Below are 22,534 nucleotides of genomic sequence, written 5' to 3'. Positions count from 1 at the left end.
CCTTTCAAGCCTGCCATTCTTTCTCTTACTGTAGCTTTTCAAAATATTTTTTAAATTCACCCACTTTTAGAGCGGCAATAATGACTTGGATTAGGTTTTGTCCCTGGTTCTGTTGATGCTGGACTTTGAGCAAGTCATGATCTTCTGCCTCAGTTACCCTTTTTGTAAATGGGAGTATTAATATTTATTTACTGTTATAAGGAGCATCTATATATGCAGATAATTAGTTCACTTTTTAGTAAAACTGAAGACAGCCCAGGTGCTTATTCTGTCAAATAAGCCTTGCTATCTCTGAACGCGGTCACGTTCCCTGGAGATAAAGGCAGTCTTGCTGCTTTGGTAGTTATATTTGACCAAGAATTTTTCCTGCAAGTATTAACTGTTACTATGAGTTGTGAATTAGCATTAGTCAACTGGAATATGATAGATAAAACTGACACAGTGAAAACATTGTTTAAATTCTGTAAACAATGTCATTATCAGAGGATGTCTGTTAACGGAGCGATAGCTGAATATAACAACAAGCTGGAATAAAAAGGGGCTTCCATTTAAACTCCTCTTCCAATGAACAAAAAATATGTACAAGATTTTATTTTCCTAAAATGATGTTTTTATGGTCTTTAAAATTATAGTATTGAATAGTTTGGCAGGAGGAGTTGGCATTGTGCTCTAATTATAAGTAGTTACTACTAAAAGCCAACTCCTCTTGATATCTTGAGATTATGTTCAAATTAAAGCTTTCATGGTTTCATTTTTATAGTAAATTTCTAGTATTCATTGCTAGAGAGAAAAGCTAGAAAACAGATCTCTGCATAGCCATATATCATTATTTACCTGAGTCTTTAGAAATCTAAAGTCCTTAGAAATCTGAACTTTCAGTCCTGAGGGCCATGGATCTGCTGTTCACCTAGAATGAAGAATGCTGGAGAGGACTTTGTGCCTAGCAGGGAGAGACTAGAGCAAAAGGTTACTCTACCTCATTTGGATCAACCGTACTAAGCCTTTGTTCTTGCTAGTTCACTATTTTCCTCTCTCTTTTTGCAAAAGAAGGGATCATTTTTCTGCTTGGAGGAAAGTGGGGGAAGTTCAAAGTTAGGGGTAGGTTAAATTTTAAGTAGGAACTAGGAGATTTGTCTCTATTGTGCCTTGACTAACCAAGTTGCCTTACTTTGGTCCTTGGAAAGTCTGCTACAGGAACAAGTTCAGACCTGTTACCTCTACTCAGCGCTTTGAGTCATGGACTTACAGTACAGCCTTGTGTGTGTCAGAATGTTTCAGACGAACCCTTAAACTTATGTACCTTGCATAAATGCAGCTGTGTGGTTTGAAAGGTTATCTCATAGAAATTCCATGCCCTTCTTCCCTCTGTTGAGCTCTCTCAGAGCACCGTCTGCATAACATGACCCCAGTTCACCAAGCTTAGGCATTAATCATGCTCAGGCATGATCTATGGGATGGAGTCCTGCCACCATGTTTTTTGCCTCAGATTAGAGAGATTATGTCCTTGAGGCCACCCATAATGCAGCATAGACATAGGACTCTAATGCACAGTTTCTGTCAGATGCAGACCTAACACCTGAAGAAACTAGAGGTTTTCTACTCTCTCCTCTGCCTGAGGTTGCTATTGATTGTATATTAATATCCTGGGCAAAGAACTTTGAGACTGAGCAGCAAACACTGAACTAATTCAGTGACCTTTATTAAATGTGTGGTCAGAACTGTAGAGGTAGCTTAGTGTAAAGTATGCCTGTAGCAATGGAGGTTTCAAATCCACAGCTAAAAGATCTCTCTCTTTCGCTTTTCCTTTCCGTGCAGTTGAATGAACAAGTGTGTGTGTGTATTTTTACATTACTTCTTTCCAGCACCTGTAGTGACTGCATCCAAATAAAACAAAGTGAGGGAAAAACAAGTAACATGGCTACAATTCAGCACTTTAGGAATAATATAGACCAAGTTGAGATCCCGGAGTATGTGTAGCAACACCTATGCTCTTACAGAAGCCTCAGAATGTATGTTTTTAAATGGTGCAGGAGTGGGAGCCTGACGCCTTTGTCCTGAGCCTTTCAGAAGTTTAACAGCTGCTGAGGCACTGGGAAGAGGCAGAAGCTTCTCGCTCTGGAAAGGCCAAAAACTATGCTCAGGAGTACGAGACAGAAAGAAGACTCTTTGTATTGTCTTCACCCTCCACCTCCTAAATCGACAGCTAGTCAGGTTGATCAAGGGCCTTACAATTCTTATTTTAGAGTGCATTTTATCAGTGCTATTCAGCTTGTGCTCTTTAGACTCCTGGTGATCTGTAAAGCCTCAGGAAGTAACTCACAAAATAGCTGCAAAGTGTATTTCAGAGTATCAAATCTGCATAAATTTCTATGCAGTTGGCAGATCTGCGTCTGTGCCTGTCAGCAGGTGTAATCGGAAGCTGGGTCTTGATTGCTCTTCGTACCTAATTAAACAGTTTGTAATTATAATGGTGAAAATATAGTTTTCTAAAACACTTAAATTTTGTTTACCTGAAATCTTAGTAGTTCCTAAACCATCCCTCTCCGCAACTACCAAAACAATAGTGGAATAGAAGAAAACCCATGGGTTTTGTTCCTTCCTCATCCTGCTCCCAGAAGTTAGCTGGTCTTTTGTTAAAAACATCTGGAAAAAATGCTTACACTTTTAAGTTATGCCACATACTATAAATCCAATTCCAGTGAACTCCAGTTGTGAGACAAGTTTGGATGGTTTGCATGTCATGCATAGAAAAGTCATTTGCTTTATCACATCACGCTCAATACAATCTCTAATGTCAAGCTTTTATCTCTAATATTCCACCACTACTTCCTCCTCACTTCCTTCTGCACATTAATTCATTTTCTTTCTTTCCTGCTCCCCATCCATTGGCTCCATTGGCTGCCTTTTCTCAATCAATACCCCCAGACAAATAACATCACACCTCTCTTTTTGAAACTGCTCACTTTTAACTGTACTTCCTGATCCGTTATGTTTAGACACTGTTAACACCATCTACTTCAAAACCTAGGCAGTCCTGGCTTTTCTTTCTTGTTTTAACTCTACTTTCTCTGTTTTTCTTTCCCTTATCTCTTCCTAATCTCCTGGAATACCTTTTCCTTCTTACTCACTGCTCCCTGCTGCCCACTAACACTTCAACTCTTGCTTCTTTCCAGTCTTTCCACAAACTGAAATCTAGTTCTTCCTTCTTCATGTTCTACAACTTCATGTTGTATTAGCAGCCCTCCTTTTCTTAGCAAGTCCTCTTTCTCACTCCCTTCTTGCCCGTTCTACCCCGAAGAGACCTGAGGGAGCCTTAGACTTCTGTCCTTCTTCTGTCATCCAGACCTTCCTTTCCATTCTCAATCATTTTTGAAAGTCTAGAGGGGCAAACTGAAAAAGAAAGTCTGTATATTCTAATTCATACACTGCAACACAGAAAGCTGTGCTAGCTCCATCAGAACAACGAGCTCTGTGAAATGCTGATACCTGTCCAGACATTTCTTAAGGAGGAGTTAGAGTTCATCCCGACCCTGCATCATACAGGCCTGACTGCTCTTCCTTTGCATTTGTTGTCATCAGAGTTTACACTAATATATATGTTTGTAAGGTTTCCTTTTTTTTTTCTATTCAGCTGGGGAGATCATATACTGATATTGCTGCTTTTTTTTTGGTGCTGTTATTCTTGTTTATATATTAATTCTGTCTGTCCTAATTAGTATATCTGGTGTTATGTCCTCAGGCATAAAATAATAATACATAATATTGTCTCTTTCCTTCAATATTCTTCATCTCCCCTTGGAAAATATCCTAAATTTACACTGGGTTTTTCTTACATTGTAGCTCCCCCACAGTTTGTGGTGAGACCACGAGACCAGATTGTAGCCCAGGGTCGAACAGTGACTTTTCCTTGTGAAACTAAAGGAAATCCCCAGCCAGCTGTTTTTTGGCAAAAAGAAGGAAGCCAGGTAAGTTATAAGCACACTACGAGCCTTTCAAGCCTTTCTAAACAGTTAATTGTATTTAAATCTTTAAGAAAGTTCTCTGTATTACCTTTCATAAGTTCTTGTCATCTTTTGCAGAGATCTTGTCTTTCAAACTGTTACTATCCTCTACCAACATTTTTGTTGCTTTTTTTTTCTTTTTAAAATGTTAATACTGTGAAGAACTCAAAGGCCATTTAAGTTGGTGTAACTTGTGCTAGGTGCTCTGTAAAGGCAACAGTATATACCTCAAAGACTTTTCATTCTGGAGCACCCAAAAACAGGTGGATGAGATGAACATGGCAAGGTATGACTTTTAACTAATTAGAGTCAGTAATTACAATTCACAACCTGTCTAGATATGATCAAGCAGTTATACGTCTAGCAAACTGATTTGCATAGCTGTATTCTCACAGTGCATACAAATATAGGTTTTAAAGACACAGCTGGTTTCTTCAGTAAAATTGTTTCAGGAAATTTCCATTTTTTGAAATATTTCCCTGATTCCTTAATGTCATTTTGAAAGCAAAATTTCTGATATAGCCATTAATCTTACCATCAGCCAGTACTAACTTTCATATTTGAGTGTCGCACCATAAGACTTTTTTTACTGCTGTTGCTCTCCTGGCACTATGTTACGTCAGAAGTCAGTCCTTCTCACTTTCCACATGCGGTTCACGCAAGTATGTTACACTGGACATTGTAAACTATGCTCTATATTCTCCTTTGCACCTGATCTCTGTACAACACAGGAGAAAAGATGAATAGGGACAGTTTAGATGTCCAAGGACGGTGCTTTTGCAGTTCTTTGATGAAGCCTGTCGTGTCTATGCATCTGTACTGCCTGCCATTCTCCTTTGGCTAAATAAGTCTTTTCAGAGCTCTGTGCTGCTTTTCCCGTTTGGTCATATGTGAGTTAACTCAAGTATCCATGCTGTGCTGTGCAGCACAGAGATGCTTTTTGTCTAATCCGGAGGCCTTGTGTGTACCAAGTCAGTTAAAACACGAGACAAGAACTGAACCCTAGATCTGCCCCCCTGCCCCGTCTACTTCTGCTTCATTTTCTCATGAGTTCAGTCAATGGGTCAAAAAGTGGCCTTTATTTCTGGCTATAAGTTTTGAGGACCTGATCCTGAATTCAGATCTGCATTAGTGCATTCGTACACACTCAGAAAGAGCCAGCTTAAAGTCATTAGGGGCGAGAACAAAGGTTCAGTTACAGACCAAGGCTGACAATATTCCGTACTGTGTTGCATTCCTGCTTACAGAGGTACAAGACTATTGTTGTAAGAGCATAAGCTCAGTCTTCAATGTGTTTCTTTCAGCCTGTCACGCAGAGAACTTCAAATCTAGCCACCATGGATCACATACTGGAAAAACACAGTATTGTGACTCTCACTAAGGTGAAAACTGTTCCAAGGGAAAAGTAGAATAGCATTTTGAATTTGAAGTAGGAAGTACTGATGTGCTAGCAAACATTTCGAAAACCTTCCTTGTAGAGGACTTTAATAACATGGTAATGTTTATGTAAAGTGAGCTTATAGTGTCACACTTGAATCTAATAAAGTGGACATCCATCATATTGTAATAAAGAGAAGAGCTTCTAATTAAAGTAGGACATCATTTGCAGGATTAAAGTCGTTTAGCGTAATTGAAAAGTGTTAATACTCTATTTTATCCTTTTCCATTGGTATCACTTCAAGGGTAAAAACATTTTAAGGTGAAAATGCATCTTGTGTCTTTAATTGAATGTTATTACCTACTGATTGTACTATGTTGAAACTGTTTAATTACAAACCTGGAAAATTAATTACCATGTTGAGAATCAGATCTCTGAGGGTTAGAATGTTCTTTTTTTTGGCGAATAAATGCAACATAAAAATTGATACCTACATTGTTTATAATCAAACCTTGAAACATCACTCAACGTGATTCATTATACCCATGTTATTCTTAATTGAGCATCAGCGAAGTAAGAGAGCTTAATGTTGCCATTCCAATATAAAACTTCCCAGATTTTGAATGATACCCCATTGAATGGCTGAGTTTTCACATGCAGTATTTCATCATCACAGTTTAGAGGATGATGCCAAATCATTATTTTAGCCGAATCTAAGCATTGCCTGCTGAGCATGTGGCATATTTCACCTGTGTGTGCCTGGCCACAGGTTGTTGTGTGGACTTACAATGTGTGCTTCTCCAAGGAACCGTTTGCAGTGCCACTCTTAGTGTTCAGGGTAATGTTATGTAGCCATGTTAGCCCACTCCAGTAGTTGCGGGGCATTTTTCATTCTGGGTCTATTTCTCCACCCTGTGTTTCTGAGCTCGAGCAGCTGGGAGGAGGGGAACAGTTCCCTCCTGAATGATCTTTGTGCCAGCTTGTGCATAAACAGCTGGTCCTTTGTACCTGGTAGCCTTTTTCCCCAGAGCCTGACAGCTACACACCGGTGAAATGCACCAGGGCACAAAGTGCGTAATCTCTAAACTCTCTGGATTAAAATCTTCTCTGAGATAAATCTAGAAGACAGTGGTATTACATCAGGTATGACTGTGGCCCCTCTGTTTGCAACCCAGCATGCCACCATTGTCCCTGGATGAGCAACCTGTCAGCTAGTTAAATCCAGTGAAATTGCAAAGACCTTAAAATAGTGGGTTCTACTGTAATTTAGGACAAGTTACAATTCACAATTAGCTGGCCCGCCCTTGAAAGAGAGAGTCATGAGACCCATCAGCTCCTACTAAAGTGTGGAAAACTGGCACCTGGTACCCCGCAAGATCTGACTGACCCCTGCTGAAGATTCGAAAAAGGATATTCTCTTCTTTTTAATGCAGAGATTAAGAGATCTGTACCTTATGAAGAGGCAAAAGTGTCAGTTTCACTTCAAAGCAGAATTTTTTGAAATCCAAGTCTGCTGGTTGCCAATCGCAAAGCATTTTCTGTAAATGCAGAAATACAAATTCTTTTCTGTAAATTTTCTGTCTATCGCAGAAGAGGCAGATCTTTTTAGCCCCCACAGGCAAGCTTAAAAGTTAATATGGAGTCATTATTAGAAAGCAAAGCAGAATAATACAGAGCTGCAAGCTGAAATGAAGCTTATCATAGCATGGTTCCAGTGTTTTGGGGATATTCCTGATACAAACAATTGTACTTTTATAGAAGCTTGTTCAATCAACGTTCTAATTAAGCCAGATCCTGTTTTCCTGGATCTGGAATTTACCAATTCATTACTACTTCTTAATCTGTCTTCTCTGTTCCCCCTTCTGTCTCCTTGGGCAACTCTACTAACCTTTCTGTACATATTGCTTCCCTCTTCTTATTCCTCTTTATTCACATCAAGGGCTTTGCTAGATGGAGTAACTTTTCCTGTTTAAATACACCCCTCACCTTTTCAGTCTCTGTCTGTATTATTGATTCATTCAATCCTTGATCATATTCGATGACTACTGCATCCATTCTAGTTATTCTTATTGACATCTTTCTTTTCTCCAGTCCAGCCCGAAGGGAAAAGCTAACCTCCCTGTTCTGTGCTAACTATGATGTCTTACCCTACATTATATTATTTTTTCTCTCTGATGTTTTCCACATCAGATTTATAGCCTTTATCTTCACCTTCAAGGCTCCGTTCTGCTTTCCTCCTTTGGTATTTCTCAGTTTTAATTTCCTGCTACTCCTCCTTTAAGCTCTCATGTTCTGCCAACTTCTCCTACTTCATGACCTATTTGTATCATCCTCCCAGCTTTGCTTCCATGCCTTGCTTTTACTTTCTCCTTTGCCCGGAACCATATTCATTGCCGAATAATAGCCCTCGAGTCTCTAGAATTCAATTCTTCCTGGTAGTTTTCTAATGTTTACTTTTTTATTAGATTCTCCTGGTTTGTCAGCCAACTAAGTACATTATTAAATTCAGAGTGAAGATAAACATGTAACATATACAGATCACTCAAGTGTGATTGCTGAAAAATTTCTCCTTGTGTAAACTCCGCAGCCAGCGCACACCATTGTCTGCTGTCAGATTGCTGTTTCTAATTTAAACTTCAGGTTACCCAGGGCAGGAAAGTTATTTTTATATGTTCATAAATTTGTAACCACACTTGCATTTTCTTTTTAACTTAAGTATAGTGCTTTTAAGGAAAAATTATTGTATCTTTAGCTGAGGGAAATGTGGTTTATGTTCTGCATTGATATGAGTTGAATTGTCTTTGCAGAATCTACTCTTTCCAAACCAGCCTCTCCAACCCAACAGTAGGTACTCAGTATCACCAACAGGAGACCTCACTATTTCCAACATTCAGCGGTCTGATGCAGGCTACTACATTTGTCAAGCGCTGACGGTTGCTGGAAGCATTTTAGCAAAGGCTCAGCTGGAAGTTACTGATGGTGAGATATAAAATTTCTATTGTTTTTTTTTTTCTGCCAAAAGCAGAATATTTTAAAAGTACTGTAAATGTAGGTATATGAGATCACATAATTGGTACAAGTAAACACACAAGTTTCTACAGGCAATACAATGAAAAAGGGTCTCATTACACAGTTCTCTATAGTATCAAAAAGGCATCAGACGGATTTGCCTTCTGCATTCTGCCTGGAAGCTCCTCAATAATCCAGATGAGGGACAAACCATCTTAGAATAGGGTTGGTGAGAAAGACAGATGCTCACTAGAGCTAAGATAGAACTGCAGAAACATATTGTGAAGAGTTAATAGTTTTGTGATTAAAACAGTGAATTGGGGTGTAGAAGAACTAGGCTCAATTCCCATCTCAGCCACAGTCATCAGTATTACCTTCGGCAACTAATCTGAGGATGTGTCCTTAGCTTGAATAAATCAGCACAGGTACATTGAACTCACTGAAGTTTTGTTAATGTAGAACAGCTGGAATATGTAGCCCTTCACTCCCTGGGTGAATAAGGCACAAAGATTTTTTCCCTACCTCACAGGTGTGTTCTAAGAATTTCTTAATATCATTAGATGTGAGAAGAGCTATATAAATACATAGGTAGAGAAGAGTTCACAGAAAAGGAAGAGAAAAGAGCAGCACTACACTATCTGACTTGATGCTTTCCAGTTCCAAATTTTGTTTTAGAAAATGATTGTGCCTTCTCCCTACCTTACTCCATATACAAAGATGAAGCCTCTTCAAATTCCAGGAATCCTGTTGATATTCCTCTTCCATCCTCCTTGTGCTAGAGGAGGTTTACATCTTTTAATATTAGTAAAGAAAATAACAAAGTTTCTTTTATACTAGGAGATCGTGGCATTCCCAGGCATCACTATTCCCTGTCTTAACTGACTCATTAAATATCTCCTGACAGACTTTGATGAATTTTTACCATTAAAACTGTTGTTATATGCAGAGGGCTACTATTACTGTTCCCTTAGAGACCTGCCTGCACCATGAAAGTTTGAAAAGATGTCTAATTCTGAATAATCTGCCTTTTCACAAGAGCATATTCATCACAAGTGACAGGTAGAGAGGTTCAGGCACATGTTAGAGACGTCTGAGCATTAATTTGATGCCTTTTCTTTGTTTTCTAAAAGCTGTCTATATTTTTATGACAAGGGGAGATAATTTCTGCCTTATCCTTGTATCTTTACAAGCACGTTGCATTTCCATAAAGTAGTTTTTAGGAGACTAAAGTCTAACCTTCTCTCTGCAAGCTCTTATGTCTTTCCTTTCTCTCACTCTCTATGACAAAATGATGCATTTTCATTCCATTTAAATTTAAATGTAGATTAAAAGGTCATTTAAAATTAATGGAAAGGCAGTATTTTTTAATATCTGTCCATAGCACTGCCTGATTCAGTGCCATGACTGTGATTGGAATAAATAGAATGCACAAACATTGGCCGAGAGGACATTGAGCTGTTAATGGTTGCACCTGCTGACACTGTACAGATTTACTGCCAGCAGGGGCCGAAAGGAGCAAATCAGGTTCAAGGATATCAGTGATGAGAAATTCTTCCTTTTGACAGACAAGACCTGTGGTCCACCTTTATCTATTTGTATGTGTGGAAGAAAAAACTACATATAATTGACCTCTTTGGAATTTTCATCCGTTTATTTAACAAGTCAACAGAAAGCTCATAAAGTTGTCTCTGCTAAAATGCAAACTCAACCACAATTGCTTCTAATTAAAGGCACTGTGCATTCCACATTCCTAAAGACAGCGTTAGTTGTTGGCACTCCTGCTAAGGGAATGAAAGACCTGCATTTTTAAAACACTTCCCTGAACCTACTGTCAGCATGATCATTGTGAAATAATGCAAGGTTACTTTATAGAAATACCATTTCATCATTGAGTCAAAGGGCAGGTGAGGTCAGAAGACAAGTGCCAAAATAAATAATATTGTGGAACTGAGATTATACAAATAAATGTACCGTCAGATCACAGATATTTTTTAATTGCTTTCAGTTAGGAAGTTAACCATAAATGTCTAAATAATCTGTTCTGGTTGATGCTGAGCAGAAGTTATAGAAGCTAATAATTTTTATCAGTAAGGAAATGTAATTTCATGGTTTTAAAAATATAACAAAAGATAAATGCTGCACATGCTAGCCATATACTTAAGCATCAGTGTTCTAGTTTTTGGCTGGTGATTTCAGTTTTACTTCATAGCCCAGAATTTTTCTGTTTGGTTAATGATTTAATAACAGTGGCGAGCCATCTTTTTCATTTTGAACACATTTTTGTTTGATCCAGAGTAATTTAAATCCAATTGAAGTTCCAATGCAGAATGAAAACATGTGTCATGTGCAGAAAAACAAGTGCTTAATTATACCATATATAGCAGTATTTCAGTTGTTACATTTTTGCACTTACAAGTCTTCACTGAAAATATTTTTAACTCGAGTGTTCACATGAGAAGAGATTACTAGCTGTGATGAAATGTGCTGAGTTGAGTGATAATTTTGCTGATTATGGACTGTACTAAGAGGCTTCGGTGAATTTGAAATTCAGATCTTGTATTTTCTTTAAAGATTATCATATAATCCACAGTCTAATGCACATCTGGAAAAGCAAAATCATTTTAAAAATTGAGACAATCTTAGCAATCCTTTCAAAAGCAAAAGTAAATGTGCAGCTCACAGTCTTATAATAGCAGATCATGCAAATATACTAAATACCTCCATCTAACTGTGTCTGTGTGCATGATAAAAAGAATAATTTACAATTAGTTATTTATACAAAAAATTGATCCACCATGCACAGAGTATTTTGGAGAAGATCTTAGTTTCTCCTTGTCCAGTCATTACTTACATTCATTAATAAAAATTTTGGCCACTACGTACTAAATTCAGCCTACTTTGCTTGGTTTTCCCAGCAGCTGCTATTTAGAATGTGTGTTTGGGTTGAAGAGCAAGCCCTATCCCCACAAGGACTTTATATCAACATAAGGACGACACATTTTAGACTAGTCAATTAATTAAAAAAGGTCATGTTTCTGTGCATTTGAATGAAAGCAAAAGTCTGGGCCTAAAAGGAGAATTCAGAACAAATGACAAAGATAAAAGAGAAGGAGATGGCAGCATACCTCAACAGCTCCCTCTCTACTGTTTTGGAATAGACTTGAGGTATTTTTCCAAAGCTCCTGTGCAGTTTTTGACTATGGGTCTATAGAATATGCTAGGGTATGTCTCTCTCAAATCCTCCTGCTGAAGCTGTTACATTTAGAATAAAATACTTATGGAGTATAACCAAAAGGGGAGAACAAGAGAGAGAACAAGAAAGGATGAATGAATTATTTAATATTGGTCACAGTTTATCCCTCCGCAAATTTGGCCATCTTGGCTCCTATCCCTGATCAATGCATATTAAATATTTTATAGAAAGTGTTACAGTTTCAAACGGGAGAGATTCAGACTAACTCCATAGCCTCCTAACATGTAGGAGACCTCAGTTCACAACTCTTCTCCAAAAAGGACAGAGGGATGACTGATCTCTGCTTTTTCACCTCTCAGGGGAGATTCCTACCCTATCATACAGGTGGTCACCAATTCTGTGAGTTGTGTCTCATTTTCCCTGTTAATTTGCCAGGAAAACTTTCGAAATACCGATTTTTGGAAGTGCTAAAATAAAGTTAAGACTTAATTTTGTCATTCTCTCTTTTTTTTTTAATTTCTTGTTGCAATTTGACCAAATTTTAACCAAATTTAAATATGGTTTCAATAGACCCAAACTGCATTGGTGGTAAATAAGATGTCCATTAATGAATATAATTTGTTCCTCTATTATACTCTGTTCAATATGTGAGATACATTTTATCACAAAAGGCATATGATAATGATTCAGTTATCAGAAAGTGTGAATATATGGTTGCTTGCAGATAGTTTCAAAATTAGTTTTTGAGTGAAATTAATTTTGTGATTAACTTTCCCTATACTATGCAAGTACAATTTAGTCACAAAAAATTTTCCTGTAGAATAAATATAAAAGTTTTGTGCTAGGAGAAAACAATGTAAAATTTAAATAAAAATTGTAAAATATTATAAAAGAAACTAGCCACCCCCCCCCCAAAAAAAAAAAAGCTTTTTGTGGACATTTTTCATTATTTCTCTGTTCTTCAGACTGCTTATGTTATACTTATATCTTTTTAAACCTCTGGTCAAGTTTTGGTTCCTTAATCATGATGAAACCTATGTAGTAGGGATACAAGAGAGTATACACACATTTTAGAGAAGATTTACAAGTTGTAGTTGTGAAGGCAATGCAGTTGTTCACAGATCACTGGAAACCCTAAGTGTTCATTTAACCTTTGGCCTTAGTGTCATGGAAACCTGTAGTAGTCTTTCACCCATAACACCCTTGAAAATGAAGATTCCTTCTGGCCAGGAGACTTTCAATTACTTTATTGATCAAAGCTATTTAAAGGATTATGAGCTCCTCATTTGGGCTGTAAAAAAACTAATTAGATGCCAAAGGACAATATCTGTGGTGCAGTAGGCTTTGAGAATACCTACATTGCTACACATGTGAAAGACAATTAGTTGTAACAAATAACTACAATGAAATAATTAGCAACCTAAGTAATCCTATTTTTTTCTTAATTTGTACTTACCTAAGTAACAGAGAGTTATTGTTCTACATTAAATCTAAATGAAAACTTACAAAGCTAAATTTTCACTTCAATATACTCTTGCTACAGGTACGCTGATGGTATATATGAGCTGAGCTTTCACCAAATGACTGAACTATGTAGTCGTAAGGAACCTTATTGAGATCAAAATTTTCGTATCGAGGTGAAAATGCATTACATTTTGTGTTTTCTTTTAACACAGTGTTTCCTGTCTTATCTCTGAGTTCACTGTGTGATATTTCAGAATTTCCAAAATAGCTTTCATGTTCTAGCGTGAATATATAATCTGAATTGGCTTTCCACTCTCAGTTTTCAATTTCAATAAATGTGATGAACTAACATTGCAAGGTGTTACCTAGTGCTGGTGATTCTATCCTCTGTGTATCTTGTAAAAAAAGGAATTTAGTATCTTTGCAACATAACAATTTCAGAAACAATTATTATAAATATAAAATGTGCCACTAACGTGTCCTTAACACTTTCTATTTATTAAATAGCATACTGAAAGTACTTTGGATCAGTTGAAGGTTTCAGAGGTTCACGTTTTGAGCAGCCCAAGTACAAAAAAAACCACATTGTTTTAGAATAATTTATTTTGACTTTACTGTTAAGAGTCACGTATTGTGTATGGAATACAGTGAACCATATTCTCAGCTGGAATAAATGATTAGAACTCAGTTGGCATTAGTGGAAGCAGGCTAATTTGCACCATCTAAGGAGCTAGTCCTGTCAGTTAAAATACTGAGTATCAGATGTAGAGTTGTTCGGTTTTTCAAAGATTTAAAACAGCAGCAGAGCGGAAGGTAAATATACAAAAAGGAATTCTCAGTTCTGTTGGCCTGTATTTATGAAGGAGTCATAGCCTTGTTTCGCTTTGAATATTTCACCTTCATTTTGTATAAACAAGTTCTTTAGGAACAAAGAGTTATATTTTTGCTGCTTAACAGATGGCACTGAGAATAGGTTCAACAGCAGAATTATTTATGAAAAATTGTTCTTGCAAGAAAAGTGAACATGAGCTTTTTACCTTGTCTTCAAGATATCTCACTGGTCATGGAATGAGGCTTATATTGCAGCCATGCACTCAGTGGTTACAAAATCTCTTGTGGGGTATCTCAAGCATGCAAACGTAAATTATCGTGAAAAAAATAACGGAGTTCATGGGTTTAAAAGGTGAGGACATGATTTGATAAGTAAGCTGTTAGACAGCTTGATGAAGTTTGAACTCTTCTCTGCTGGAAAGAGTGCTAGAGTCATTTCACTCAGAATTATGGAAAGGTTTTGTATTATTGTTAGATATTTTTATTGATGAGTACTTGCAAATTGAGGAGAATGGGAAATGTGGTTGCTGCCCATGCTAAAATGGCTACAGTATTTCACTTTGAACTTTTACAGTTTTTCTCTTGTAGGCCCTGAATCAGGTAAGCAATTAAGCATATTTTGATCTGACACTTGACTGTATGCTTTAAATGCTTTCCTGAATTGGAAGAAATAAAAAATGTATCTCAGCTCTTTTCTGAATCAAGGTCTTAATTTTTATCTCGTCTTAATCGAATGAGGCTGAAGATCCTTGCTAACAGACGTTTATGTAGTTGTGTGTTACCTCGCTGTGGTGAAGCAAAATTCTTATAGAAGTGCTTTTCAAATTGACCAGTTAATTGTTTGGAGGTATTTGTGGATCTTGCAAAAGTAGTGATTTTTACCTTTATGGTTAACATAAAACCAATCTGTTAAAGTTGGCACCCTGTCAAACAAAGGACTAATCACAGCACAGGATTCTTAAAGGTGTGAATGCCAATACTTGTTGTATTACTGTTTAGTTTTGACAGATAGGCCTCCACCCATCATCCTCCAGGGGCCAGTCAATCAGACATTGGCTGTGGATGGGACAGCTTTGCTGAAGTGCAAGGCTACCGGCGACCCACTTCCTGTTATTAGCTGGTTGAAAGAAGGATTCACCTTCCTGGGCAGAGATCCTAGAACATCCATACAGGATCAGGGGACCCTTCAGATTAAAACTCTGCGGGTAAGTAGTGATACAAAAGCAGCTGCTACAAATGAAAGATAGCCAGTATTGAGCTGCTGTTGTGTGTCTCCAGCAGCTCTGGTGTCTGCCTGTCCATTGCCTTTAAAATGAATTTAGTAGTCTCTTTCTCCATTAAACTTTCACCAAGTGAAGTCTACATCCTATTTCATTTTTGACAACATTGCTGTAGAAAAGGTGGGAGCAGAGGAAAGACTTAGAGCAGTTCATTTCCCTAAGTTCCTAACACATTATTTTCCAAGGAGCTGTTATGCTAGAAAGGAATTCTGGAGTTCATCGGGGCTTTGGCCATGCCCCTTCTCCATCAATGAGTCTGGGCAGTTTTGAGCTTGCTGATTTATTCCTCTTACACTTGCTGGAGGTTTTTCAAAAGGCATGCAAATGGGACCAAACTGATTCCAGAACGTATGTGCACTCGTATACAGAGGGATTTCTGTTTAAAAGGAAATACGTATCATAATTTTTGCATTTTGTCTCTTAAGGTAATACAATGATATCTTCAAAGTACCAAGAAATCTTGTAATATTCCAGATAGTATAATGCTGGACTTTGCTGGTAAACACTGTATCACTAATGTCAATCTTTGTTTGGGTTTTTAATTTTTTACATTTTTAAAGATAGAAATGCATGTGTGTGTATGTCTGTGTGTCCACATGTATATGTGTTTTTTTCTTATGTTGCTGAGGATGTATGTGGAATAATAGTAAGGTAAATCTAATTAGTTTATTTATTAAAAATTTAGAGACAATTTCAGTAACTATTTAATTTCATCAGCAGTAATTTCTGCACTAGCTTTGTCATACAAAAAAGTCAATAAATATAGCTATAGAGAACAAGACATAAACTTTTTTTTTTTTTTCTGATACCATCGCATCAGTGATCATAAATGAATTGTTAACTTCCTTGGAACAAAATGGAATTTATTAAAAAATTTATGCTAGCTTTCCTTGAGTAAACAATTTATCCTTCCTCTCTGGGCTGAAGGCAGGTTTAGGCCATGAAGGTTAATGCATTTTTCCTGTAGAGCTGGATTAAAGAGTGCGCTTGAATAGTCAAGATTCCCTTGTAGCGTTAGAAAGCAGCAATTAAAGGTAGAAGCTTAGTGATTTCAAACAAACTTTCAGACATCAATGATGGGCTTCTGTGGAGTGTCCATGAGGCAAAACCTCCTGGGATACCTGTCTGCATGCAGCTATGCAAACAATAAAATAGGTTCTGAATCGTGCCAGCGCATTAATCTCTCTGTTAGAGGCACAAGGTCTGTAAACGAAAGAAAAAAATTGCTTGCAAGGGGAGAAGAAAACAGTATTAATAGTAAGTGTGCTTTTCAAAGACATGAAGCTTTTATTGATCCTTAAGTGGCTCGTTCACTAGTAACCAATTTTCCTTAAAGGCTCAGAAATATATTTCTTATAAAATCCTCTGACTGCAGTAATGTGCAGTGTTTGAGTCAGAGTCGCCATACACAACACCATGAAAAAACAGATTTTTCTATAGGTTGCAATTTTTAGGTATTAACTATGTATTTAAATCTGGTCGGGAATGATTTAACTCTTCTCTCAGATGCACCCCAACAAGAACTGTCAACACTTCCTAAGCCAAAAAATGACCACAAAGTGTGCCCAAGTCTGACACTACTTGTGCGCCAAAGTTCAAAACAGATTATTCTTTAACACCTGCAAGTCTTCATCCTTCTTCTCCCTTCACAATTAATAATCTCTGCTATAATCATAAAAGATTTCAAGATATAGGTAGAGGTGAGCCACGACAATTTAAACCCCTGAGCCCATCTGCCTAACCAGTCTCTCTGAGTGTAAATCAAATTATTTAGGAGGCTGCAGCAATCACAGTGAACCCTGGGCAACACTCATGAACATGAACCTGGAGATTTTTCATATGAGCCAATCTTCCAGATTGTTCTGAGAAAGAAAACTAATATCTCACATATGTCACTTCCTCATCTGTACCTTTTAGATAGGTCAACACTGAGGAAAACTTCTTTCTGATTTGTAGTATTGTACCACAGCAAATATAGACATCTGCATTAACTAAGAAAATAGAGTGCATATAATACTGAATAGCGAAGATTTTCCATTAGTCTTCCCAGTTTTTTTTTGTTTCTGTAGCACAAAAAAGTATAAACAATTGCATTATCAATATGCTGTGTTTGTGTCTAGTCCATCCATAGTCTCGAAGTTAGCTAATTCACCATAACTCGCAAGATGCAGCATATCTCTGGCTTACTTTACGTGATGAGTTTGCCTGCTGCATGTAAGTCCATTGTGTGTAGCACGTACACCACTGAGTACACCATACACCATCAGTCACAGTGGTACACAAATGAAGTTGCAAATCATAGCCTTGAGAAATGTATACCATTGTCACATAAGGCGGAATTATATATATTTTAATAAAAGGTCAGAAGAAGCAGAATAAAATAGTGTACCTTCAGAGATTATAAAGCCCTCTCTTCTTCTGGAAAATTTGTCTCCTTTCAAGAGTCTTTCTCATTTCATTAGAGGTACCTCTAAATTTCGAGCGTCTGAGCCATTGTCAAAAGGGCTTAATATTCCTTGTATTTCATGGTGAATGCATCTCCTAAAATGCAAGTCTGTACAATTACCCTGGCATTAATCAATTGCTTCCTGCCCCTAGGAATGGTATGCTGCAGTCCTAACGTGGCTGAAGCAGAAAATGCCAACAAATTTCAAACATGACAAAGTTAAAAATCAATTAAATTATATATCAACAAGTAACTTAAAGAGCATCTCACTTATTTGCCTTGACATTCTTCTTGAAGAGTCAGGTATAAGCACATTTATTATAGTTCCAATCTGCATTTAGCAGAACACCCATTACAATTCCTTAAAGTCCAATAAAGCTTCTTGGATGCAGTCTTATTTCCATCAAGTCATCGGATTGTGAATATAATTCTTCTCCTTTATCACTGGAGTCAGCACTCTCCCTCTTCTGCTTCCATCTCCAGATTTCCGTGCTTTATACATAGCAGCAGGGGGACTCCTGTATTTTGTAAAGTTACAGTTTTCTATCCATCTCAGTAGTCTTTGCCAAAAAAAGTCTGCTCCTGTCACAGAAGCCTTTACTATAAAATGAAGTAAGGAATAGTAAAACACTTGTTAAATCTGCCAATGCAACAACAATTTATACAGGAGTGAGATTAATATTGACAATATAATCCAAACCGTTTCCCCAAACAAATTTGTAATGTATGAACTGACGATGGAATTACAACAGTTTTATTGAAATCCCATTTTTTCCCCCCGAAGTGCCTTTCAAGACTGAAATAAAATCACATGTAGGGGTGAGAGGTAGCGTACTCACAGAATCCCATATGAAACAGAAGAAAGGGAAATATTTTGTTGGACCTGATGTAACTTGGCCTTTTAAAAATTACTTGGAAGACTGTCTGTGCAGTGAGACAGTTAGAGCTCTCAGCAACAGTACTTGTATGTGGGGTGGCCTTTATAGAAATGACTTGCTCTATCGTAAAAGGGTAAGATGACGGAACAACCATCCGGAGGCTGGAAATTGTATCTGGTTGTCAGGGGTTTATGAGCTGTGAGGTTTTATCCTCTGAGAAGGATTGTTATTATATCATTACCTGATTTCACCTGGACTTCTTGTAACCTATAAAAAGATTGACACCGTTTAAAATATCCATCCTGTAGCACTTGTAGGCTTTACTGGTATCATTAACAATAAAAAAATTAGAAAGAGCAAACTCTTAGAAGCCAGTAATATTATAGTTCCCGAAAAGTAAGCTGCCATTACATGATTATTTGAAAATGTCTGGTGCTCTCTAGTCTGCTGTAAAATGTAGGCTAAGTCCTTCTTACCAAGGAACATTTAGGGGAAAAAAAAAAAAGAGCAAACCCTGTCAGCTCATGCTAAATGGTTATTAAAACTGCCGTTAACTGTTTTTTATGTCTAGCTGTCTGATACTGGAACTTACACTTGTGTTGCCACAAGTTCAAGTGGGGAGACATCTTGGAGTGCTGTGCTAGAGGTGACAGGTAAGGTGCATCCAGGTGTCATTTTTCAGTTTGCACAAAACGAAATTGTAGGCTACATTAGAGCAATCTGAGTCAAACAATCTGTTCTAGAAATTCCGGGACTGAGATGGGGAAGATTTTAGGTGGGAAGGCTGGCTTTCTTCACATGCCTTGGATTTCGTTGTTGTTATCTTTAACTGCCCGCTGACAGTGGAACTGTCTGTATTTGCCTTCAGCAGCACTGGCCTGCTATAATTCTTCTAAATAGGTGTATCAATGAACTGTGCGCTCATGCTGTAATTATCCCAGAGCAGAAAAACTATCATGCCTACAGAGAGTCCCATCAAGGTCCTGTGTGCTCCCTGTGAGTACAGGAGTTGATCTGGATACGGGAGCTTTCTCTGCCTTCTAGGAGACAAGGTTTTGATATTTTACATAAACTTCAGCAGACAATGATAGTTTTTGTGTTGCTATGTTTTTCTTTTCCTTTTTTAATTTAAGCTTTTGAGTTGTGTGGGTTTTTCCTTTCAATATGCACCAAAAGAATGATAAAAACATCCTAAAAACATGCCTGGTAATGCAGTTGCTGACTTGGATCTTTACACATTGAGAACATTGGTTATGCTTACTTTGCAGATGTTTGGCATGTTTCTATCTTTTATTCTACTTTGATCAGATTTATACAATCCAGGATAAAAAAAAATATTGTATATTCGTTCCTAACAGAGTCTGGCGGAGCAACTGTTAGCAAAAATTACGATATAAATGACCTCCCTGGGCCACCATCCAAACCTCAGGTCACTGATGTTACTAAGAACAGTGTCACTCTGTCCTGGCAACTGGGCACCCCTGGAAGCCTACCAGCTAGTGCTTATATCATTGAGGCTTTCAGGTATGTGAATTATTCCACTTCTAATCTCCCTCCTTTCTAATTTTGTTCCAAAACTAGTATCTGCTGTCCTCTTGGTACTGTGGTGCTTTTTGGGACTCAACACATATCACAAGCACATTAAAAGCCTTAACTCCCATGACATATTCTTTACCTTTTTTTCTTTTAATTACTCACTTGTTTCTAAGTGGAAAGTTTATAGACAAAAACGTTAACTTTTTTTTCAGGTCAACAGGAACATAACAGGACAATGCACTCATTATTTTTTACTTTTTCCATAGTCCCACTGATCATCAATGAGAGTTTCCGCTGGAAATGCTATGTACAGTTCAAATGATTTGGGCCAGTGTTATTTTGATTAGTCTAGTGCAAAGCAATCTAAACATAAACGGACAATACTTGAGCCTTTCTGCATACTGGAATTCCCAGTCTTGTTAAAGCAGCACCTATTAGAGAGTTAAAACATTTTAAATTTCAATCTTTTATTATTTTGGATAGAATAAAACTTTTAACAGAGAAAGCTAGTGTTGATAATATAGTAGTATTTAAACTGGCAAACCGAGGTTGATAAGAATCCAGCTGATCCATTCCACCCAGCAACACTTAATATGTGGTAGCGAAGAACTCTTGGGCCCCAATTCAGCCAGCCTCTGGCACAAGAGGCCATACCTCTGGCACATATTAATAATATACTCTTGTGCTTAAAGTTGTATACATCCTGAAATGCTCTCCTGAATCAATATTTTCAACAAATGACAAATACTAGAATGCTGTTTTTCTTTCAATTAGAATTCAAGTAAGAATTTATAGAAATCATATACATAAAAGTTTAAAAAGATATAGTGACGACATTTCATCTTTCTGTGTTAATAGGCAGGGAATATTACTGAATGTCCAGATTAGTGGTTTTGTTCCAGAACTTGTGCTATCCTTTATGCATTAAATGAAGGAAACAATTGAAAAAAAAAAGAAGCTAGGAGCTCTCTATTTTCTTTTCTCAGTTAATGCATGTAAAGATTTTTTTATAAATGGTATACAATAAACTACAATAAAATCAAATTTTCTCTTTAACCTTTTGTGATATGTAACCTTAGATAAACTTTAGTGACATTCCATAATGACTTTAACAAAAGCCATGCATTTCAATTAAAAGCTGTTGTAACAATTACAGTTGAAATCTCTTCATATAGCAGGTTGTAATCTATAATACTGTCCAACTGAAAATTTAGCGACAGAAAAAATATTCATACGCTTTCCTTCATTTATAAGCATGTTTTCAGAAGGTTCTTTTATAATTTCGAATATGGATTTACTTCAAGGAGAATTCCCTTCTTCTGGCAAGACAATTTATTGACATAATTTACTCAGCAGTATAGAAAATTATTCTTCTAACAGGTTTATTCTTTTCAAAGATTTATGTTCAGGAGTGGCCAATTTATCTTTCAAATTTACTTTTGTGCTTCCCACACTTTTTCCTTTTGCAGGTATTTATTTTAGTGGGACGTAATTTATTAGCAAAAGCTTTTGCTTCTGTTTAAAATACTTTTACCTCTGTTGTTTTTTTTCTTCCCCCTTGATGAATTAACTGAAACTAACAAATCTTCTTAGTTTTATCCTGCTTTTGCTACTTCTCCCTGTAGTTAATCTTGATACAGGATTATTACAAAGTAGACCTTTCTTCACTTCTCTATTTCTCTTGCATTAATCTAATCCTCAGCTCTTCTCATTGCAGTCAATCTGTGAGCAATAGTTGGCAAACAGTGGCTAACCACGTCAAGACTACCCTCTACACTGTGAGAGGACTGCGCCCCAATACCATCTACCTGTTTATGGTGAGAGCTATCAATTCACAAGGTCTGAGTGATCCCAGCCCTATGTCAGATCCTGTCCGAACACAAGGTAATATTAATTAATGACTTACATGCTTGAGATGATAAAATAGAAAAAAGGAACTAGGAGTTGAACAGTAGGTCAGTCTGGCCATTTTGCTTTAGCATTCTGACTGAAGGAATCATGCAATTTTGACTGGAGGAATCCAGCTTTACCAATAAAGATGAAAAATACTCCAATGATTGCTGTATCATTTGGAGCTTAGGAAAGATGGATTCGTTCTTTAATGCCTTGGAACATGCTAGACATTTTAGTTGACAGTTTGCAAGTTACTTAGTGTTGTTGTGCTGCTTGACACCCAATTTCTGTTAAAATAATGTGAGTTAGGCACTCAAGCTTTTCTAAAAAATGTGGTGAATACCATGCTCTTTCTTTTATTATATCCTCAGTATCTTTACTGGTCTAGTCATTACTTTCTCTCTGTGTCCTTAGTTCTCCGCTATTATAATTGGGATATGCTATCATAATAAGTGCTGTATGCTTACAACAGACAAACACCATGTTTAACATTAGTTTTAGTCAGCAGAATAGCATTAAGTATCCATAATGTGTTGATTGATCTGGTCGAACATTTGCACAAAGAATTGGTATAATCTGCATACTGAGAATATTTTTAAGTTATTTTGAATAAAATATAGGTCTT

The 22,534-nt window shown here is 37.1% G+C and overlaps 1 protein-coding gene across 4 annotated transcripts in view; it reads left to right on the top strand.

The window, feature by feature from the left end:
• The window catches only part of ROBO2 (roundabout guidance receptor 2), a 1,122,084-nt gene that overhangs the window by 1,013,965 nt on the left and 85,585 nt on the right, over positions 1–22,534 (top strand). For all 4 annotated transcript variants that reach the window (XM_068910773.1, XM_068910796.1, XM_068910762.1 and 1 more), the window contains 6 exons: positions 3,841–3,965; positions 8,187–8,358; positions 14,876–15,081; positions 19,052–19,133; positions 19,839–20,004; positions 21,734–21,900. In XM_068910773.1, coding sequence (XP_068766874.1) covers positions 3,841–3,965; positions 8,187–8,358; positions 14,876–15,081; positions 19,052–19,133; positions 19,839–20,004; positions 21,734–21,900 — 918 coding nt within the window. The remainder of the gene's footprint in view (positions 1–3,840; positions 3,966–8,186; positions 8,359–14,875; positions 15,082–19,051; positions 19,134–19,838; positions 20,005–21,733; positions 21,901–22,534) is intronic.

This window comes from Struthio camelus, chromosome 1 (assembly GCF_040807025.1).
Source record: "Struthio camelus isolate bStrCam1 chromosome 1, bStrCam1.hap1, whole genome shotgun sequence".
NCBI lineage: Eukaryota > Metazoa > Chordata > Aves > Struthioniformes > Struthionidae > Struthio > Struthio camelus.
This window is presented reverse-complemented; position numbering and strand designations above follow the sequence as displayed.